The sequence below is a fragment of the Gadus morhua genome, chromosome 13 (assembly GCF_902167405.1).
Source record: "Gadus morhua chromosome 13, gadMor3.0, whole genome shotgun sequence".
Lineage (NCBI taxonomy): Eukaryota > Metazoa > Chordata > Actinopteri > Gadiformes > Gadidae > Gadus > Gadus morhua.
The window spans coordinates 17,765,513-17,782,534 of NC_044060.1; the positions used below are offsets into that span (position 1 = coordinate 17,765,513).

Sequence of the window (17,022 nt, forward strand, 5' to 3'; positions counted from 1 at the left end):
TCACACTGAAGCGATTAGTGTACGGCCTGATGCAGCCAAACCGCTAAATATCCAGTAGTTGTGGAATATGAATGAGCTCATAGCAGTCGTTGAGCAGTCACCCGTGCAGCTAATGTACACAGAAGCCATTTAGCATTTTCCGACCATTTATTTGAGCATGCTTCGAGTATATGATGAACGTTTTCTAGTCGGCAATGGACCTTATCAACGGGGCTGTGTAATAAGCAACCCTGTGTGGAGCTACTGTTTCTCATCCAAGGAATGACAGCGGATTAGGCTTCGTGCATCATCTCATCTGCCCCCCCCTCTCTCCAACTCGGCCCTTCCGACGCCTACCTCCACACACCGTATTCTTTAATTGGCTGGCCACTAGATGGAGTGAGAGGTCAGCTCTACCCGCCGTCGTAATCTATGAGTTTTATCGTGTCACCTCATCACTGCCGCTGCATGAGCACTTAACTCGGCCAGTGAGCCGTTAAAGCCTTTGTCAGCCAGTAGAACCAAGTACAAATAAAGAAGAAATCCATAATATTCATGCCTGGTGGATTGATGTCAGTGGCTCTTCCACATCCATGCCTGCCACCTGTCCCCCCCACACCCCCAGCCCCAACAGCCAGCAACCCCCTGTGAAGCTTGGAATGAATATCATGCCAGCCAGGCACACACCCACACGGGTACATTGATGAGGAAGAGAAGGAAGGTAATTTAATGATGGAGCTAGCTTAAGATCTGCCACCGCTTCCTTCCGTTCTCTCGTCTTCCCTGTGTCCTTCGCTGGCTCTTGAAATTTGCTGAGGAGTCTCAGCCCGGTTCTCTGATCTTTATTCGCTCTTGCTCCAAGACGCAGTCTTGCTCTAGGTCCTTCTCTTTGTCTGCCTCTTCTCCTCCCTCTTCCCACAGTCTGTCGGTTTGTCTGTTTATCTCTGTGCCTTTTTCCACCCCATTTCAAATTGCCTCGCTCTGCCCTGGATTTCTTTCCACAGTATTTTCCACAGCCAAGCAGATATGAATAATTCACTTTGATGAAGGGAACTGCAAGGCAAACATGCGTTGCAGCGCGCATGAAATGCGCATGTAGTATCGTGTGCAGATGCTTGCCATGGCCACAGGGGGCAGAGCTCAAATGTGTCAGTGTGGAATCGTGAGACGGTTGAATGCGTGGCACTGTTGCCTCAGCATGTTGATAGGTCATACCTCTCACGGCACCCTGAATACCTCTCCCCCACCCATCCACCACCAGCAGCATCAACTCACCTTATTGTTTAGCAGGGGTTTGATCTCGGTCAGCTGGACATCCTGTAACTCTTCCATCTTGCTGTGTGGTGACGGTAAAGCGCTCTGTCCATATGAGAGTGAGAGAGAGTGAGAGAGTGAGAGAGAGAGAGAGATTAATTTCAATCAATCGCCAGCAACTGGTCGAGCAATCACAGAGAGGTGAGATGTATGCAGGGCTGTGAACGATGATTGCGGTTTAGCATATTCATTCAGGAAAAAAAATGACCTGTAAGTCAATTCATGAATAAAGACTTTAATGACTTCAGAAGTTTCTCCAAGTGCGGTGAGGTCAAAGAAGGTAGGCTGCTGTGGCGGAAACATGGTGGTATGGACCGATGGGGACCCATGTAAAAAATTACTAAAGTATGCCATTTTTGCCCGGGTTTGTATGCCGCTGCTCACAAACAATATAAATGTTAATAAGTCATACTCCCCAGTTCGCTCAAAATATCACACAGTGGTTTTCATCAATGTTTGCGAGCCAGCATAGCTCAACCTTGTTTAGCACTTTATTTCCTCCTCCGGCGGTCATTACTGTGACAGGAAATGTTATCCTTTAGACAGAATGCCTCCATAAGACATGAGAAAAGCATCAGCGACTTCAGAATCTCACCAGCAGTGATTTACAGGACAGTGAATGCTCCAATACTCCTGGCACAAGAATCCACAAGCACTGTGTAGTACAAAGCTGATGCGCGCACACATACCGACAAAATCTGGTAGATTGTTTTTGCACTGTAATGGATGCGAACATAGCGCAGCCCCGTTGGACCTGATCATTTTCCCTGATGCCTTTGTCTATATAGCATCAATCCTAGAGATGGAGGACAGGACAAAAACTTTTATACTCTATAGCCCTACAGTGACAGGCAGCCAGCTTGTCTGGTGTAGGGAAAAAATGCACGTCTGAATCCAGGGGAGCTCTGGCAGTGTTGTTATTGGTTTATCTGCATGTCAAACGAGGAAACAGAATCCGATCACAAGCGGCCACTGGAGACCTGCTGCTACTGCCAGTTGGCCGCCGCGCCCTCTGTCTCGGCCGCTCTCTGGACACCAGATACCTGGTCTGAGGGGCCACAGAGCCACCTGGGGGTGTGTGCATTGGTATCTCCTCATGCTATAGACACACTCGAACTAACACAGTAATGACAGTAACACACATTATCCAACCAAGGACAAAGAACATGGGGAAGGGCTTCATGTGGAGAAGGAATAATGCTAAATGATACGTATTCTTGAACTTTATTTTATACTCAAAGTATGTTTTGACAAATTATATGGTTATTGTAGTCCATTTTCTCACATAATAACATCATTCTTAACACACACACACACACACACACACACACACACACACACACACACACACACACACACACACACACACACACACACACACACACACACACACACACACACACACACACACACACACACACACACGTTCTGGTAGTTAGCAGCCGATAAAAGCTGTAAACAGGAAGCCAAGGGGCTTTGGTTACCTTGCTGGAGCACAGTGGTTTGAGTTACACTAGGCGAAAGATCTTCGACATCACCCAGTACCTCCTTATAGTTCAATGCCCTTGGAGAGCGGAGACTCGTCTTCTGGTTTACACACTGTCTGCCATGGCAGGGGGCTTAAGATGAACATCTGGCAGGAGGGTTTGAATAAGTAAATGTCTAGCCAGTTGGTACTGGCTCACAAATCAGACTTGAAATTAATATCCAATGACGGATTGCCGACAAGCTCAAATATCTGACCGAGGCCTTTGACTATTACCGGTATGTCATATTAGTTTAGAGTCCGACCACGCTGCTGGTGGCAGGGACCTTCAAGCACGTAATTATTAGCAAACACTCTCGGCCAGCAGTAGCAGTAAACCGTAAGAAAAGTGTCCTTAAGGTTTCAAATCAATACCGCATAGACTTAGCCCCGGTAGAAATCGACAAATTTACATCCTGCTTTAAAAGATTCATCCCTGCATACTAATTAGTATTCTTCAGTAAAATATTTTCGTAATGAAAACAGGAAACAAGGTGCAATTCCACCACTTGCAGATTTTGGTTTCGTGCCCAGGATCTGTGCCGCCTCCCCCTCAGAAGTTCTGCTTTAACATTGAAGTACTGCTGGGACCGTGTTTAGTTGCTACCAAAGCGTGCCTTGGACGACCTTGAGTTTAGGGTTTCAGATAACCTTCAGTTCGGTTATCTGACAACAGGAGGGGTGGAGAAGGTGGTGGTGTGGGGGGGGGGGTTGTCAAGTCAGCGGGAATCAGCCAGGGCGATCGCTGTATAGAAATGTGTGGACAGGCATCTACTGGTGACACATGAATGTCAGCAGCAGGAGGTAGCAGTCTCCGATGGCCATGGTTCTCGTGTAACATGAAACAAATGGAGGAAACAACAAAATGGTGGGCACAGCAAGCGTTGGGGAGTGGAAATAATAACTGGGGTAAATCCCCGTTGACAAATCCAGCTCAAGGGCAGAACTTAATGATATTTAGACAAGCGGCCGTGGAGAAGCAGGGAGGAAAAGCAAACAAATAGTCTACATGCTTGAGCGGATTGAGCCGATTGACCGGATCAATCCAACACTTCCTCAGACTGCCACGGAAAGTGGGACAGAGGCAAAGGCCGCTGAAATCGTAGCCGGCTCATAACAGGGGGAGGGGATAGAGTGGGGGTGGTCGAGGGGTCTCGATAACAGGGGAGCACACTGGACACACACACACACACACACACACACCCCCACCCACCCACCCCCCCAGGTACGGTACGGTACCTGGGGGGGTACGAGTGCTTCTCCCGCTAGGGTACATCCAAACGATTTTGACCTGAAATAACCCCTCCCCCCCTCCATTTCGGAGGCCTTCGCACATCTGGAAATGCACTTAACCTTGTAGGACATCGAGCAGAAGGACAGCGGTACCCCATTGAAACCCGCATCCAACAGTGTGCATCTCTCAGCCCCTCAGCAGCCCCATCGACGCTGCTCTGCGGTGCAGCATGCACAGTGGTTGCCATAGAGACAAAGCTAGCTAGCAGCCCATGTTTATTCTAAGCTGGGCCAGCCCCATGGGGCCAATGTGAGCCGAGGAGAAATGGGGGGGGAAAAAATAAAGAGGAGCGCATCCAGCACAGTTAATAGAATAGATGAGGGGACTGAAGAGCTGCTTGTGAAATGTCCGTTACACCCCGCCACATGTTATTTTGTAAACATGCTACGTCAAAAGAGAAATAATTGACATGTGGTAGTGGCAGTGCAGTGTGAGCGTTTGCTTGTATGATGGAGTCATACAATCATACAGACACCGGCTTTAAGAGCTACAACATCCAATTTCCCCGGACAAACAAAAAGGCACAGAAATTAGACACTGGTGCTCAAACAGAAGTATCCCATTCCTTTGTCAGGGTCAGGTTGTTTCCTAAATGGAACTACATCTAGACAACGGGAAATCTCAAAAAATATCACGCCGACCCATTCCGGACAAGGGAGGTGCTGGAACAAATGGTTGGCAAAGAGCAAAACAGCATTGACAACAACGCATGAGGATGTTGGGTAAGAAGCCATGTCGGAGGAAAACCACAGGAGACAAGCCTAGGCACGCCACAGTCCCACGTGAGGCAAAGGGCAACCTTCACGGAAGATCAGCCTAAACATGGCAGCTGGGGGACGAAGGTCTTCCCGTATCCTCCCACTCTTTCCTCACAATGCTGCGTGAACATGAGGCAGTCCTGTAGCCACGTCAGCGGTAGCATCATCTGGATGATCAGTCATCTCCCCCACCCACCACCACCACCCTCTCTTTCTAGGTCAATCCATCTCCATCTCACCTTGGGCTGTGACTAAGTCCTGGAAGGCTCCATGATTGACGACCACTAGCCCAGTTGTGAGGCTGTTGACCCCTTCCCCCCCTCATCCCCACCCTCTACTCTTCCTTAGGCACCTCTCGTCTCCTCTTAAACACTGCAACAGATTCACCATGGCAACGGGGAAACAGCTAACATTAGCATCGTCATAATCGATTGACACACACACCACCCACCCACCCACCCACCCACCCACCCACCCACCCACCCCCCCACACACACACACACACACACACACACCTTCTTGGTACGGTGACCTCTGACTCTGGTAACTCAGTCAGCATCATAGTGACTGATGTGCAGTGATGACTCTCCCCTTTATGGGAGGTGACCTCTAATCATGTTCCACCATTTCAGAGAAAGTGATAGCTTGTATGCAAGATATATGTATCAACACTATTTAAACTGATCATTTAAATCTCCAGGAAATAGTGCCCATTACGCAGGTTGTTGTGTGTCACGCCATTATTCAGATATTGGGTTGAAGTGAAACGCCTTTCTATAAAGCTTGCAGAAGAGGAAGAAGGTGGAGATGATGATTACAACCGGCAATTTTTGCAGAAGTTCAAAGCAAACAGCCCTACCCTGCAGTGTTGTCTGCAAGTCTGCCTTCACGTTGAGGGAAATTATTTTAATGACGTGGCCAATTAGTGCAGAACACAAGGTTGGCTGTGCTCACTCTGGGCCGCTGATCTTTAATTAACTCACACTCAAGCTTGAAGTCAACAAGAAAACAAACAACAACAAAGCAAATATATAGGTGGAAAATAGGCCAAAGGAAAAAATACAGAGATGGTCTTTGCCTGCCTACAAGCAATGCTGCGCTGCGCTGAACCTCTGTCCGCACACATCACTTCAACCTGCATCCATGGGGCTACTCCACCTCCCCCCTTTCATCAGGCATATTGCCTAAAGCCCCACCTCTGCATCAAATAGTCACTGTAGGTATGCCGTGGTTTTCCTAGCCGGTGTAGTCTGCCAAAAATACATGAGGTCATACATTTTGGGACATCTGGTGGTCTTTATATTGTGAAGGTGATGTGTCGTACTATCCAAATATGTGTAACAGTCCGTCATGAAAGAAACAAAAAACATAGCAGAAAAGAGTGGGGGGCCAAACCCCTGCCCTGACGTATGGTTACATTTCCTTTAGAGGTAAACTCCGGCGACAGCCCCAACGGGCTTCACCTGTGATCTACTAAACCCACAGTGAGTACTCAGAGCTATTCCACTACAGAGGTATAATTTGGCCTTAGGGCCTTAAGCAAGTTCCCCCTGCATCTCCCCAGAGCTCATGTACAGCTAGAGCCTCGTCTCCCCTTCTGTCTGCCCCAGTGACTGAGCCTGTGTTTACAGTGAGGCACAGTAATCCAGTCAGAGTAAAACAGTCCCGGGCAAGGGAGTGGGGGGCTCAGTTCCAGCTTAACTACTCTAACCGGGGAATCGTTTGGTAAGATGAACACAATGGAAATATCCCTCCATTTGGCATCTTTCTCCCCCTCCCCCCTATCCCCAGTGGGGCAGGATAATTATAATAGGAATGGGGGACGTTAATTATTCATGCAAGTTCGTACTGGGACTCTTTGCTTCCGCAATAATTGAATAGTCAAGTTGACGAAAAAGTATAGTTGTATAGAAATGTAATTATGCCAGAAACATAACTTAGTGGGGGCTAATAAATGGTACCGTCCTACAGAGGCCGCTAATCACCTAATTTGCATCAACTATGTTCTGTTCTGTCCGGCCACGTTAATCTATAAAGAAAGGTTGAACCTGTAGAACTTGAACCCTTACCACAGAAAAGATACAAAATGAATAAGAAAATATGAGGGTTGAAAAACAGCACATCAGGTATAGGTTAAAAGCATCAGATACATGCTGAGAGGATACAAAAATGTAACGACTCGGTGGCCACCCAATTTGGGAAGAATTATTGCTGGAAATGTCCATATATTTATTCATTTACAGTATATTGTGATAACCATCATTATTGTGAACACTCTTCATGCTTGCCATGCCATGATCATACTATCAGCCTCCGGAGTAGGGAGATGATAAAGGTGGCGGTAAAATAAATGGTGATGAAGTAAGTGGAGGTGATGGTTATTGAGGAAGAGGTGATTGGGATTGAGGGGATGGTGAAATGTGTGGGGGTGATGAGGATGTAGATGGAGGTGCTTAGCCTTTGGGGCGGTGGTGGAGGGGATGGCATTGTGGGATGGAACTGTGGGACAACACGTCCACTTGAGGTAGATTGGGGAAAACATGCCCGATGCCGCCTGTGCTCCCAAACTCTAATCACAGCACAGGATGCACTCCTGAGGCTCAGTGCACTCACACAGGCCTCTCCCCAGAGATGACCAGAAAAAACACCCAACTTCCTCTGTTTAAACACCAGAAAGACAAAACTGCTCGAGTCTTCTCCTTTCGTCAAGATTTGGTGCCGATAAGGTGGCAAGATATGTAATAAATATGTCTGTTTAGTGTTTATACAAACTCATTCACAGACAAAGTTGTACTCCAACTACACTAATCTAGTTTCGACAGAAACACTGCAGAGCTTGCAAAGACATTATGTGTCAGTCTATAAATAAATAGATCAGGTTTTTTTATTTTCAGAGGGAGGTGAATTGCAGAACACCTTACGGTCCCTTTGAGGGAGCCAAAAATTGATCCGGGTGGGCAGTAAACCTGGTGACAGGTCGTTTGTTCTCGCAGAGAGTCTATTTTGAGATAGTTGTTAAAACAAGGCCTGCCTTGATCCTGCCAGACATTTTTCTTATTTCCTGGATTTTATAAATGCTGCATTACTATAATTAACTCATCGTCTCCTCGGTGGAAAAACAGACGACACAGCCCAGTCAGACACAGACTGCCACAGTCGCTTTGAGGTTCAATATCCTGCGACATTAGAATATCTCGGAGCAACAATCACTCAAATGGATAAAGAAAAAGCAGCAGCGATTGGTGTTCAGGCAACATGACGTGAATATATCAGATTGGATAAACACACACGACCCCTCCCCCAGACAAAGCAGGAGGAGAGAGGGTGAGCCGCGTGGGGAGGGGAGGGAACCAAGGACCAATGACCTTGCGTTCTGTGTCCTTAGATCCAATCAAGTTTTTTCTGGGTCTTTGTCTCTTCAGATGCGCTGCCAGACATCAGTCTTAATCACCGTCATCCAACTAGTACAGCATGGAGCTGCTAATCCTGATCCCCTCTCTTCATGCAGGATGGAACAAATCCTAACCGTCACACTATATGGCATGTGTGCGTGTGTTTTTATTTCTGGAGTAACTCAGTCACTGGCATACAATCCATAAGCCATTGCTCACACCAGTCTGCCAAAAAACTAAACAGGGAGGCCCCATTCCCCCCCCCCCCCCCCCATCCAATCTCTCTCCCTCTACTTCTATCTCTCTCTCTCTCTCTGACTACTCTTATTTCGCTCTCAAGGCTTTTAAAGAATTGCATTATTCCTGGGGGAGTGCGGTATTCCCTCCTCCAGTGGTCTCACAAGCCAAGAAGCATTAACGGCTGTATTGATTTACTGCTTTATTACCTCATATCTACTCACATCATCCGTGCACACCCAACCACTCTAAGGCCCACACTATTACCTATAAAATAACCTGGAGAACGGTTTGAATGGAAACCTTGAGGCACAAGGACAATATCGGCCCTTCCAAGGTGACGCGTCAGCCCAGAAAGCGGGGAACTCCCCCGTTTATCTTTTCGAACAAGCACGTATAAGGGGCCAGTATGCATTTTGTATGAGTGTGGCACGCAAGCGAGCATCCTCAGTGGGTCGATTGACCGCCAGACGAAACATCCCGCTGTTTGCTCCACAATGCGTACCGGTACATTTTGCCGGGACTCAATCCTGGTGGTCTATTTCGGGGCTCGTCTATAAGTCATGGTTCGGGTACGACAAGGAGCCGTCTTTTTTCTCTTTAACGATGGGGTTTCTATTTTGTCCGAATGCGATTGAATATGATAGAGGGTTTGCGTGCGTCCATCCCCTGTCTCTTGCTCTTAAATGTCATCTTATGAACTTATATCTGCACAACAAAAAGCACGCGCACACATTAGGGACAAACATTAGCGCATCCAAGCTATTCAAAGGAGCCATATGCCACCACAGCCCAGAGACAAACAACATAATGAAACAAGATTTTAAATCATCTCCCCAAACTTCACCAAGAACCCCTGGAACGTCAAAGCGTTGTCTGATGCTTTCCAACAACCGATGAGGAATGGCCCGAGAACCGAGAGCAGACACAGACTTGAAGAGATTTGGACGGTGGAGCTACATGGGGTAAATCACAGAGGGATCAATAGGCCCGGTCTCACACACACAGAGGTAAAGCAGCGTAGCAAGACCACACACACACACACACACACACACACACACACACACACACACACACACACACACACACACACACACACACACACACACACACACACACACACACAGACACAGACAGAGAGAGAGAGAGAGAAGTATGAGCATGGCTATGTACAATGCTAGTGCTTCGGTCTTGTCACCCCATCACTCAGATATAAATACAGCCGAACGGACATGCCTGTCAGGCCTCACACTACGGGTAGCTAATAAACTACCTGTCCTCCTGAATAATAAAGGCTACACTAGCTGCAAGCATCACTGGGCCTACCGTGGTGAACTCTTCTGCGTCCCTGAGCCAGCCTGAAGAGACCATTGGAGGAAAAAGAAGCGCATGATAAATGAGAACAGTTTTGGGTTGACTTTCCAAAAATCTAAAAAAAGATCTTTGGTTGAAGGCTTACGTCAAAGCTCTAGGGACGTGGCTGAACTGACCAACATGTAATGGGGGGAAAGAAGCATAAACGGGTTAGACCAGGTTGTTAGTTCACCAACACGCCCTATAATATAAGGACTTGAACCTGCAGCAGAGTTTCATTATTGGCAACCATAAGGCCCATGTTAAAGCCCGTAACAGTATTTACTGTCCTTGCTCTGAAAGATGCTGTGGCCAGACACTGTATATTTGGAATGGATAGTGGATAGTTAGTATGTTAGTATGTCTCCTTTGTCTCTGCTACGTGACCAGCTCTCTGCTACGTGACCTGTTCAGACCAAGGAAGTGCATTGTATCGAGCATTGTGTAACCTGTGTAACCTGTGCTCTCTCTCCACAGGCTGACCCGAGGCTGCCGTGTGACGCCGCAGACGCAACTTCCGGGTAGCCGGCTTGGTTTGGTTTGTTTGGTTTGGTTAGCAGGACGCTTAGCGTCGACCTGCTATCTCGGTTTGTATCTACTTTTCGGTATTTATATCTGTGACCTGTTCTGCATACTCTGTATTGTATTCGCTGCTTCTTCGCTGGAGCTCCGTCTGCATCAACCACGGTAAGCATGGATTGGGACTGTCCTTGCTCTGCCTTTCTCATTGATAAGATAGCTCTGTTAGAGAGACGTATCTCTCAGTTAGAGGATAAAAGGGTAGCGAGCGTTGAGAAAACAGATATTCCAGAAAGTATAGAGAAGAGACCCGCCAGGCGGACTCGTGGAGCTAACGCTATCGTTAGCAGTGACTCCGTCAAGGCAATCCTGTCGGCAGCACCACTTGCGAGGCAGGTTGCGGTCAGTACCCTGCCTCGCAAGTCTTTTTCGGGGGTAGAAACGCTAGTCATAGGTGACTCTGTTACACGTAAAGTTAGGCTACACTCGCCAGCGACAGTTATTTGCCTACCCGGGGCCAGGGCTCCCGACATTGAAGCTAAACTTAGGGTGCTAACATGCGGTGAGACCTCATACGGAGTTAGATTAGATGCACCAAACACCGACATTAGCTTCGACAACATTGTAGTTCATGTCGGCACCAACGATGCTAGGGCAAGACAAACTGAGGTAGCTAATCCTACACATCCTGTGGGGCAGGATGGGGTTCTGCCAAATAGGATGGTGAATTCCGACGCAACTCTTTTGGAGTTTAAGGCGATTTCCTTGGTGGAACTTGAAAGGGTGATAAAGGCCTCAAAGCCAACAACTTGTGTGTTGGATCCGCTCCCTTCTAGGGTTCTTAAGGATCTTTTTCCAACGGTGGGGCCTGTTATCCTCTTGCTTATGAATCTTTCGTTTTCAACAGGAATTGTTCCTTCCAATTTCAAGGCTGCGGTGTTAAAACCGCTACTTAAAAAGCCTGGCCTAGATCCTGAATTAGTCAGGAACTATCGGCCTATATCGAATCTGCCCTTCTTGTCTAAGGTACTGGAAAGGATTGTAGCAAAGCAAATTGTTGACTATTTGGCGAGGAATAATCTCTTCGAACCTTTCCAGTCGGGGTTCAGGAATTTCCACTCAACTGAAACTGCTATTACAAGAGTTGTAAATGACATCCTTCTTGCTTTGGATAAAAATACAAGCACAATGCTTGTGATGTTGGATCTGAGCGCTGCGTTTGATACGATTGACCATAGCACTCTTCTCCACCGTCTTGAACACTATGTTGGTTTCGGGGGTACGGCTCTTGGTTGGCTTGAATCGTACCTCACAGATAGAACCCAATTTGTGCTTCATGAGGGTGCAGAATCGAAGCATTGTAAGTTGCGCTTTGGCGTACCACAAGGGTCGGTTCTTGGTCCATTGCTTTTTGCAATTTATATGCTTCCCCTCGGTGACGTTATCCGCGGCTTCGGAATTAGTTTCCATTGCTATGCGGATGACACCCAGCTCTACATTCCTGTAGATTCCGGGGATTCTGCCCAGATTCAAAAGGTTGAGTCTTGTTTGGCTGCTGTGAAGGGCTGGATGTCACAAAACTTCCTACAGCTTAATTCTGGGAAGACGGAGCTGATGATTATCGGCTCGAAGCGGGACCGGGAAAAGTTTGAGGATGTCTCTCTGTGGTTGGATGGCTTCGCCATCCCACAGAGTGCATCCGTCAGAAATCTTGGTGTCTTGTTTGACCCTCAACTATGCTTTGATCAGCATATAAGAAGTATAACTAGAATTGCCTTTTTCCATTTGAGAAACATTGCAAGAATCAGATCAATGTTATCTGAAGTGGATGCAGAGACACTGATTCATGCGTTTGTCTCGTCAAGACTGGACTATTGCAATGCATTGTTCTCGGGATTACCGAACTCTACTATAAAGAGTCTACAGCTGGTACACAATGCGGCAGCTAGATTGCTGACCAGAACGAGAAAGTTTGATCATATTACACCTATTCTCGCCTCTTTACATTGGCTACCAATAACTTTCAGATCAGACTTTAAGGTGCTATTGCTGACCTATAAAGCCTTGCATGGACTATCTCCATTGTACCTGAAGGACCTGATCATTCCTTATAGTCCTTCTCGGTCTCTCCGGTCTTCGGGAGCCGGCCTTCTTTCATTGCCGAAGGTTAAAAAGAAATCGGCTGGACAGAGAGCGTTTGCCTATCGAGCCCCCTTTCTATGGAATAGGCTGCCATCAGCGATCAGGGAAGCTGACTCTGTGGAGCTATTCAAAGGGAAGCTCAAAACGCACCTCTACAATCTTGCATTTGGAGTGTGAAAACAACAGATGCGTAGTGAAGACTACTCTGTCTGCTTGTGCTTTTCTTATTACATTATACATTCCCACTATGTACTTTCCCGTTCTAATTCACTTTTCTGTCAGTTGTAGCGTGCTGCGGGTGCTGGACTGGATGCCTGGACTCTCCTTATGGATAACCGGCCAGAACCCCATCACCATTTTAATATGATGTACATGTATTTACCTGTATGCCAATTGTGGCACCCATTGCACTCCTGACCATCCCTGGAAGAAGGGATCCCCTACACTGCGTTTCTTCTCAAGATTTCTTCCTTGCTGATTCAAGGGAGTTTTTTCTTGCCCGTGTGGGGGCATGGGTAAAGGGGGGTGTCACAAATATTTGGCCTGTTAAAGCCCTTTGAGACTGTAATGGTGATTAAGGGCTATATAAATAAAATTGAATTGAATTGAATTGAATATTAATGAAGTGTGGGCACCCTGTCTCCATAGAGCCATGCCTAGCAGGCTCCACATCCACAATGAATGCGAGGCAACTCTTTTTTCCCTAGGCATAAACGTGGGGGTGGACTATTCCATTCTGTTCCCCCTCCTCACGCCTATCAATTACAGTGCATAGGTTGCATATGGTTGCCGTGTCCTTGGCAACCATAGAAGGGCAAAGCCAGACCGAACCTCCCTCTTTATACTAAATCACTGCCGCCATGGCAATGACCTGACTTTTTCCACATCGTTTGAATGTACAATTATCTTCTCGTCAACTAGGCATTCCACCCCCGATTGTGAATGCTTATTGGCCAACACACATCGGCCCTCAATCACATAAACAACCATTTGGAGCAGACCTTGAATAATCCATCCCCTGCCTCAATGAATGAGGGGGATAGGGGATACTCGGATCGCTCATACACACATTGAGCCAGGTTGAAACCATTGTCAGGACAGTACATCCAGGGTTATAAGGAAGGAATGCCACTAATGGAAATGGAAGCCGTGCGAGACGAACCGGCAGTTTCTTCTCCCTCATATCGATTGGCTCGGCCTCCTGCATGCAAAACATGCATGACTGATGCTGCTGTCCACCTAATCCCCCCTAACCCATACCCCAACACTCCGCCCTGAAAATACCCCCCCCCCCCCCTCGAGTGCCGTTTACTCATAAGTGAGGACATAACGATTCATTACGCCGTGAAACGCATCTGAATTCTGAAATGCTCCTGGGGAAGCAGAAAATGGAAGAAGAAATTGCTTGGTTTGGCATACGACTGGGGACAGTACCGTGGGCTGCTCCAATCACCACTTTAGTAGCATTACCATTTCTTGGACCTTCCCTTGCCTGAAATATTATGGAAAGGAAATCATCTAGAAATCAGTGTGTGGTAGACCAATACCTCTGTGGTTAGCATGTGTGCCGCGTTGGAAATTCCACGAGCACGCATTTTCTATTTCATGCTTGGACCAAAACTTTGTTTAAGAGAGCTCCCAGGTCGTGGCTGTGAAAGAATGGACAGTAAAAGTAAGGCACTGACTGCAGTGCTTGATATTTCAAACTAAGCCAAACTTGATTATCTTGACTTGAATCAGAGATAAAAATGAAGGAGAATGGACGCCGCAAGGAATCCCCTGTTGCCCTGCTCGCTATATCGTGTGTATTAAGATCCACATTATCTTAAATGCATAGTGACAGTGGGGGGGGAAAAGATATATACAAGGAGCGCCGACGTCCAGAACTTGGATCGCATCCCATTACTTTAGATCAACAAGCTTGCCACCTGACACACACACACACACACACACACACACACACACACACACACACACACCTTGCCAGACAGTTTTGCTAGTATCCGAGACGAAAAGCTACAGCCAACCGGCAGGAATTACCATAGAGCTCTCTGGCCTTGGATGAGTCCATGCAGCCTGCTGATGCTCTCTGACCTGATGCAATATCTATGTGAAAAAGTTAAGTATGTTCCTGTGTGTTTTGGTTTATTCATATGCAGAATTAGGTCCACCAAATGTACATTGTTTTTGGAAAAAAGGACTCAATTACATGCTAGAAATGCCCAATCCATTTACCTTGGATAACAAATGATGATCTTATGTATTTCTGGCCATTAACTCAGCCCTATACAGACTCCATAAGTGAGAGAAAGAAAACGGAATAATGACATAAGAGCAGGGAAAGGTAAGCTTGAACACCAGGTACAGTGCTTGGCAGTGATCACAGAGAACACTTTTCTTGTTACCTTGAAATAGCCTACACCTCAGCAGAAACTTCTTTCCGCTCAGCTTTACTGAAGCTAAAGGCCACTGTACATAATGGTCTAGACTGGAAAAAACACTTTATAAAACACCAAAATAACCACAGCAAAATCCATGGTCCCAAAGAGCAAATAGAACATTTTCCACAGAAGGAACACAATCCTCCTAGCTTACATCACAACCATTTGGCCATGATGGCACACAGAAAACACCATTACTTTGATTGTTGGTTTTACAAAATGGCCACAACAGGCGAGTACAAAACAAGGGAGTGCTATAAGAATGAGGATCAGCTGCTGATGCAGGGTTGTTTTACGGACGAGTGGACAAGTCGAGTGTACTGTCTCGTCGTTTGGCCGGATATCTGTTTGTAATGGCCTCGAGCACTGACACGCAGCAGATAGCCAGAGACAAGGATGCTGAGGTGAGAGGAAGAGAAAATGGGGCTGGCTGTCTGCCTGTCAGCAACATTGCTTAATTACAGCGATAGGCTTTCAACAGGCATCCTTCCTGACATTAATCCCCAGGAATTCCCTAAGAGAATCCTTTACTGTAGTGGCAACAGTAGTCGTAAATTAATGCTTAAATCCCCTCCTGTTGGTCCAACTTTAGAAAGAGTTGTTTGTTGTTGAACAAATTACGTTTGTTGTTATTAACGTGAGGGATATTAAGACCATTAAAGAAAATCTCACTCTTTCATTTCTGGTGTGATAGAGAACATTAGTCAATAGAAAAATGGAAACAACATAACACTAGAATAAGACTTTCTACCATAGATAATGATAAACTGGACTGGCTTAATAATCAACCTGAGTGGACACTCCCTCTGGGTAGGGCTTATTCAGGTGTGATCATTAACAGGTGGGCCTGTTACATATAACTAAGTAGTTAAGGCCTATACTGAAAACAAAGTAAATAGAGCTCTACTTTTACTGCAGATAGGCAGCCCAATATATGGGATTAAAATGTATTTGTTTTGACTATACGTAGCGGTGTTTTGAGCAGCAACAAATGGCAGTTGGTGTTTGTTGAGTAAACGTTATCCCATCCCCACCGGAAACGGGACATGCAGCATTGATAAAGTGATTGGACGAGACGATTCCCCCATCCCCCCTAGTTTAAACACCATGCCCGGGCCCAGACTGCCGAAGACGTCCACCTGTATGACCTTCGCATGGCGACCAGTGACATTGTCATCGGATCATGTGGTGCACTAAGGACACGCGATCACTAGGCAACCGGTTATTGAGAGCAGAGCACAGACATCCATGATACACGATGGGGAGGTCAAACAGGCCTCGTGTATTCAGCAGTAACGTTGATCGGGAATAAACTGCAAAATACCACCCAAAAATACCTTATTGCAACGGCTTTTTTGTCGGTTTTCCTCACAAGTATGATAAACTGCGGTCTATGGAGATATACGTGTTTGACATCGTGGGGAAGCCCCACCATATCCAACCGACGGAATGTAACCGTGGTAACTAACTCGTAAATCGAGCGGGAGAATAACGTTCCATAAACTAACAGCAACACGGCGAGAGCCGCAGACAACATTTGGCACGAGCGTGAGAATGTCTTGTCGCATCACAGCGAGGATGAGCAACAGAACAGACCTGTACACTTCACTTGTTACGGAGTGGCAAAGCTTCGTGTTTGGACCTGTTCACCTGCGCTTCACGGATAAAATGTCTTCTTTATCGTTTCCAACGACGAAGTACGATGTTTATTTACAATATAGGGGTTCTACCATCTCTCTGACCGGATTATAACGTGGAAAACCGCCGACTATGAAACAGCGACACGGGGATTATCTACCATCGTACACATCTGTCAGTGGAAACAACAGTTATTGTGTAGCGAAATAAATGTGTTCGACTTACCGCCGTTATGAATTCAGTACCTTTTAGATCCAAGTAGTTCCTTTACACAAGGCGTAACGTTTGTTGTACTGTGAACTGGCCCTTGTTAATATAACCGTCTGCTTCTTCTCCCCCACAACTAGTATTTCGATGACACTCTGGGCGGAACTACACACTGCGTCCTAGACATTACGAAGGACAAGGAAGCAGCCAATGCGAGGAGGGC

At 46.7% G+C, this 17,022-nt stretch overlaps 1 protein-coding gene across 3 annotated transcripts in view; it reads right to left on the reverse strand.

The window, feature by feature from the left end:
- The window catches only part of ndrg3a (ndrg family member 3a), a 37,986-nt gene extending 20,978 nt beyond the window's left edge, over window positions 1–17,008 (reverse strand). For 2 of the 3 annotated variants that reach the window (XM_030373756.1, XM_030373754.1), the window contains exons 1-2: window positions 16,818–17,008; window positions 1,255–1,338 (exon numbers count right to left, since the gene is read on the reverse strand). In XM_030373756.1, the coding sequence (XP_030229616.1) occupies window positions 1,255–1,311 (57 nt within the window). In that variant the 5' untranslated portion in view covers window positions 1,312–1,338; window positions 16,818–17,008. The remainder of the gene's footprint in view (window positions 1–1,254; window positions 1,339–16,817) is intronic. The other variant, XM_030373755.1, reaches the window with a different exon arrangement.
- Between the last annotated feature and the right edge of the window lie 14 nt (window positions 17,009–17,022).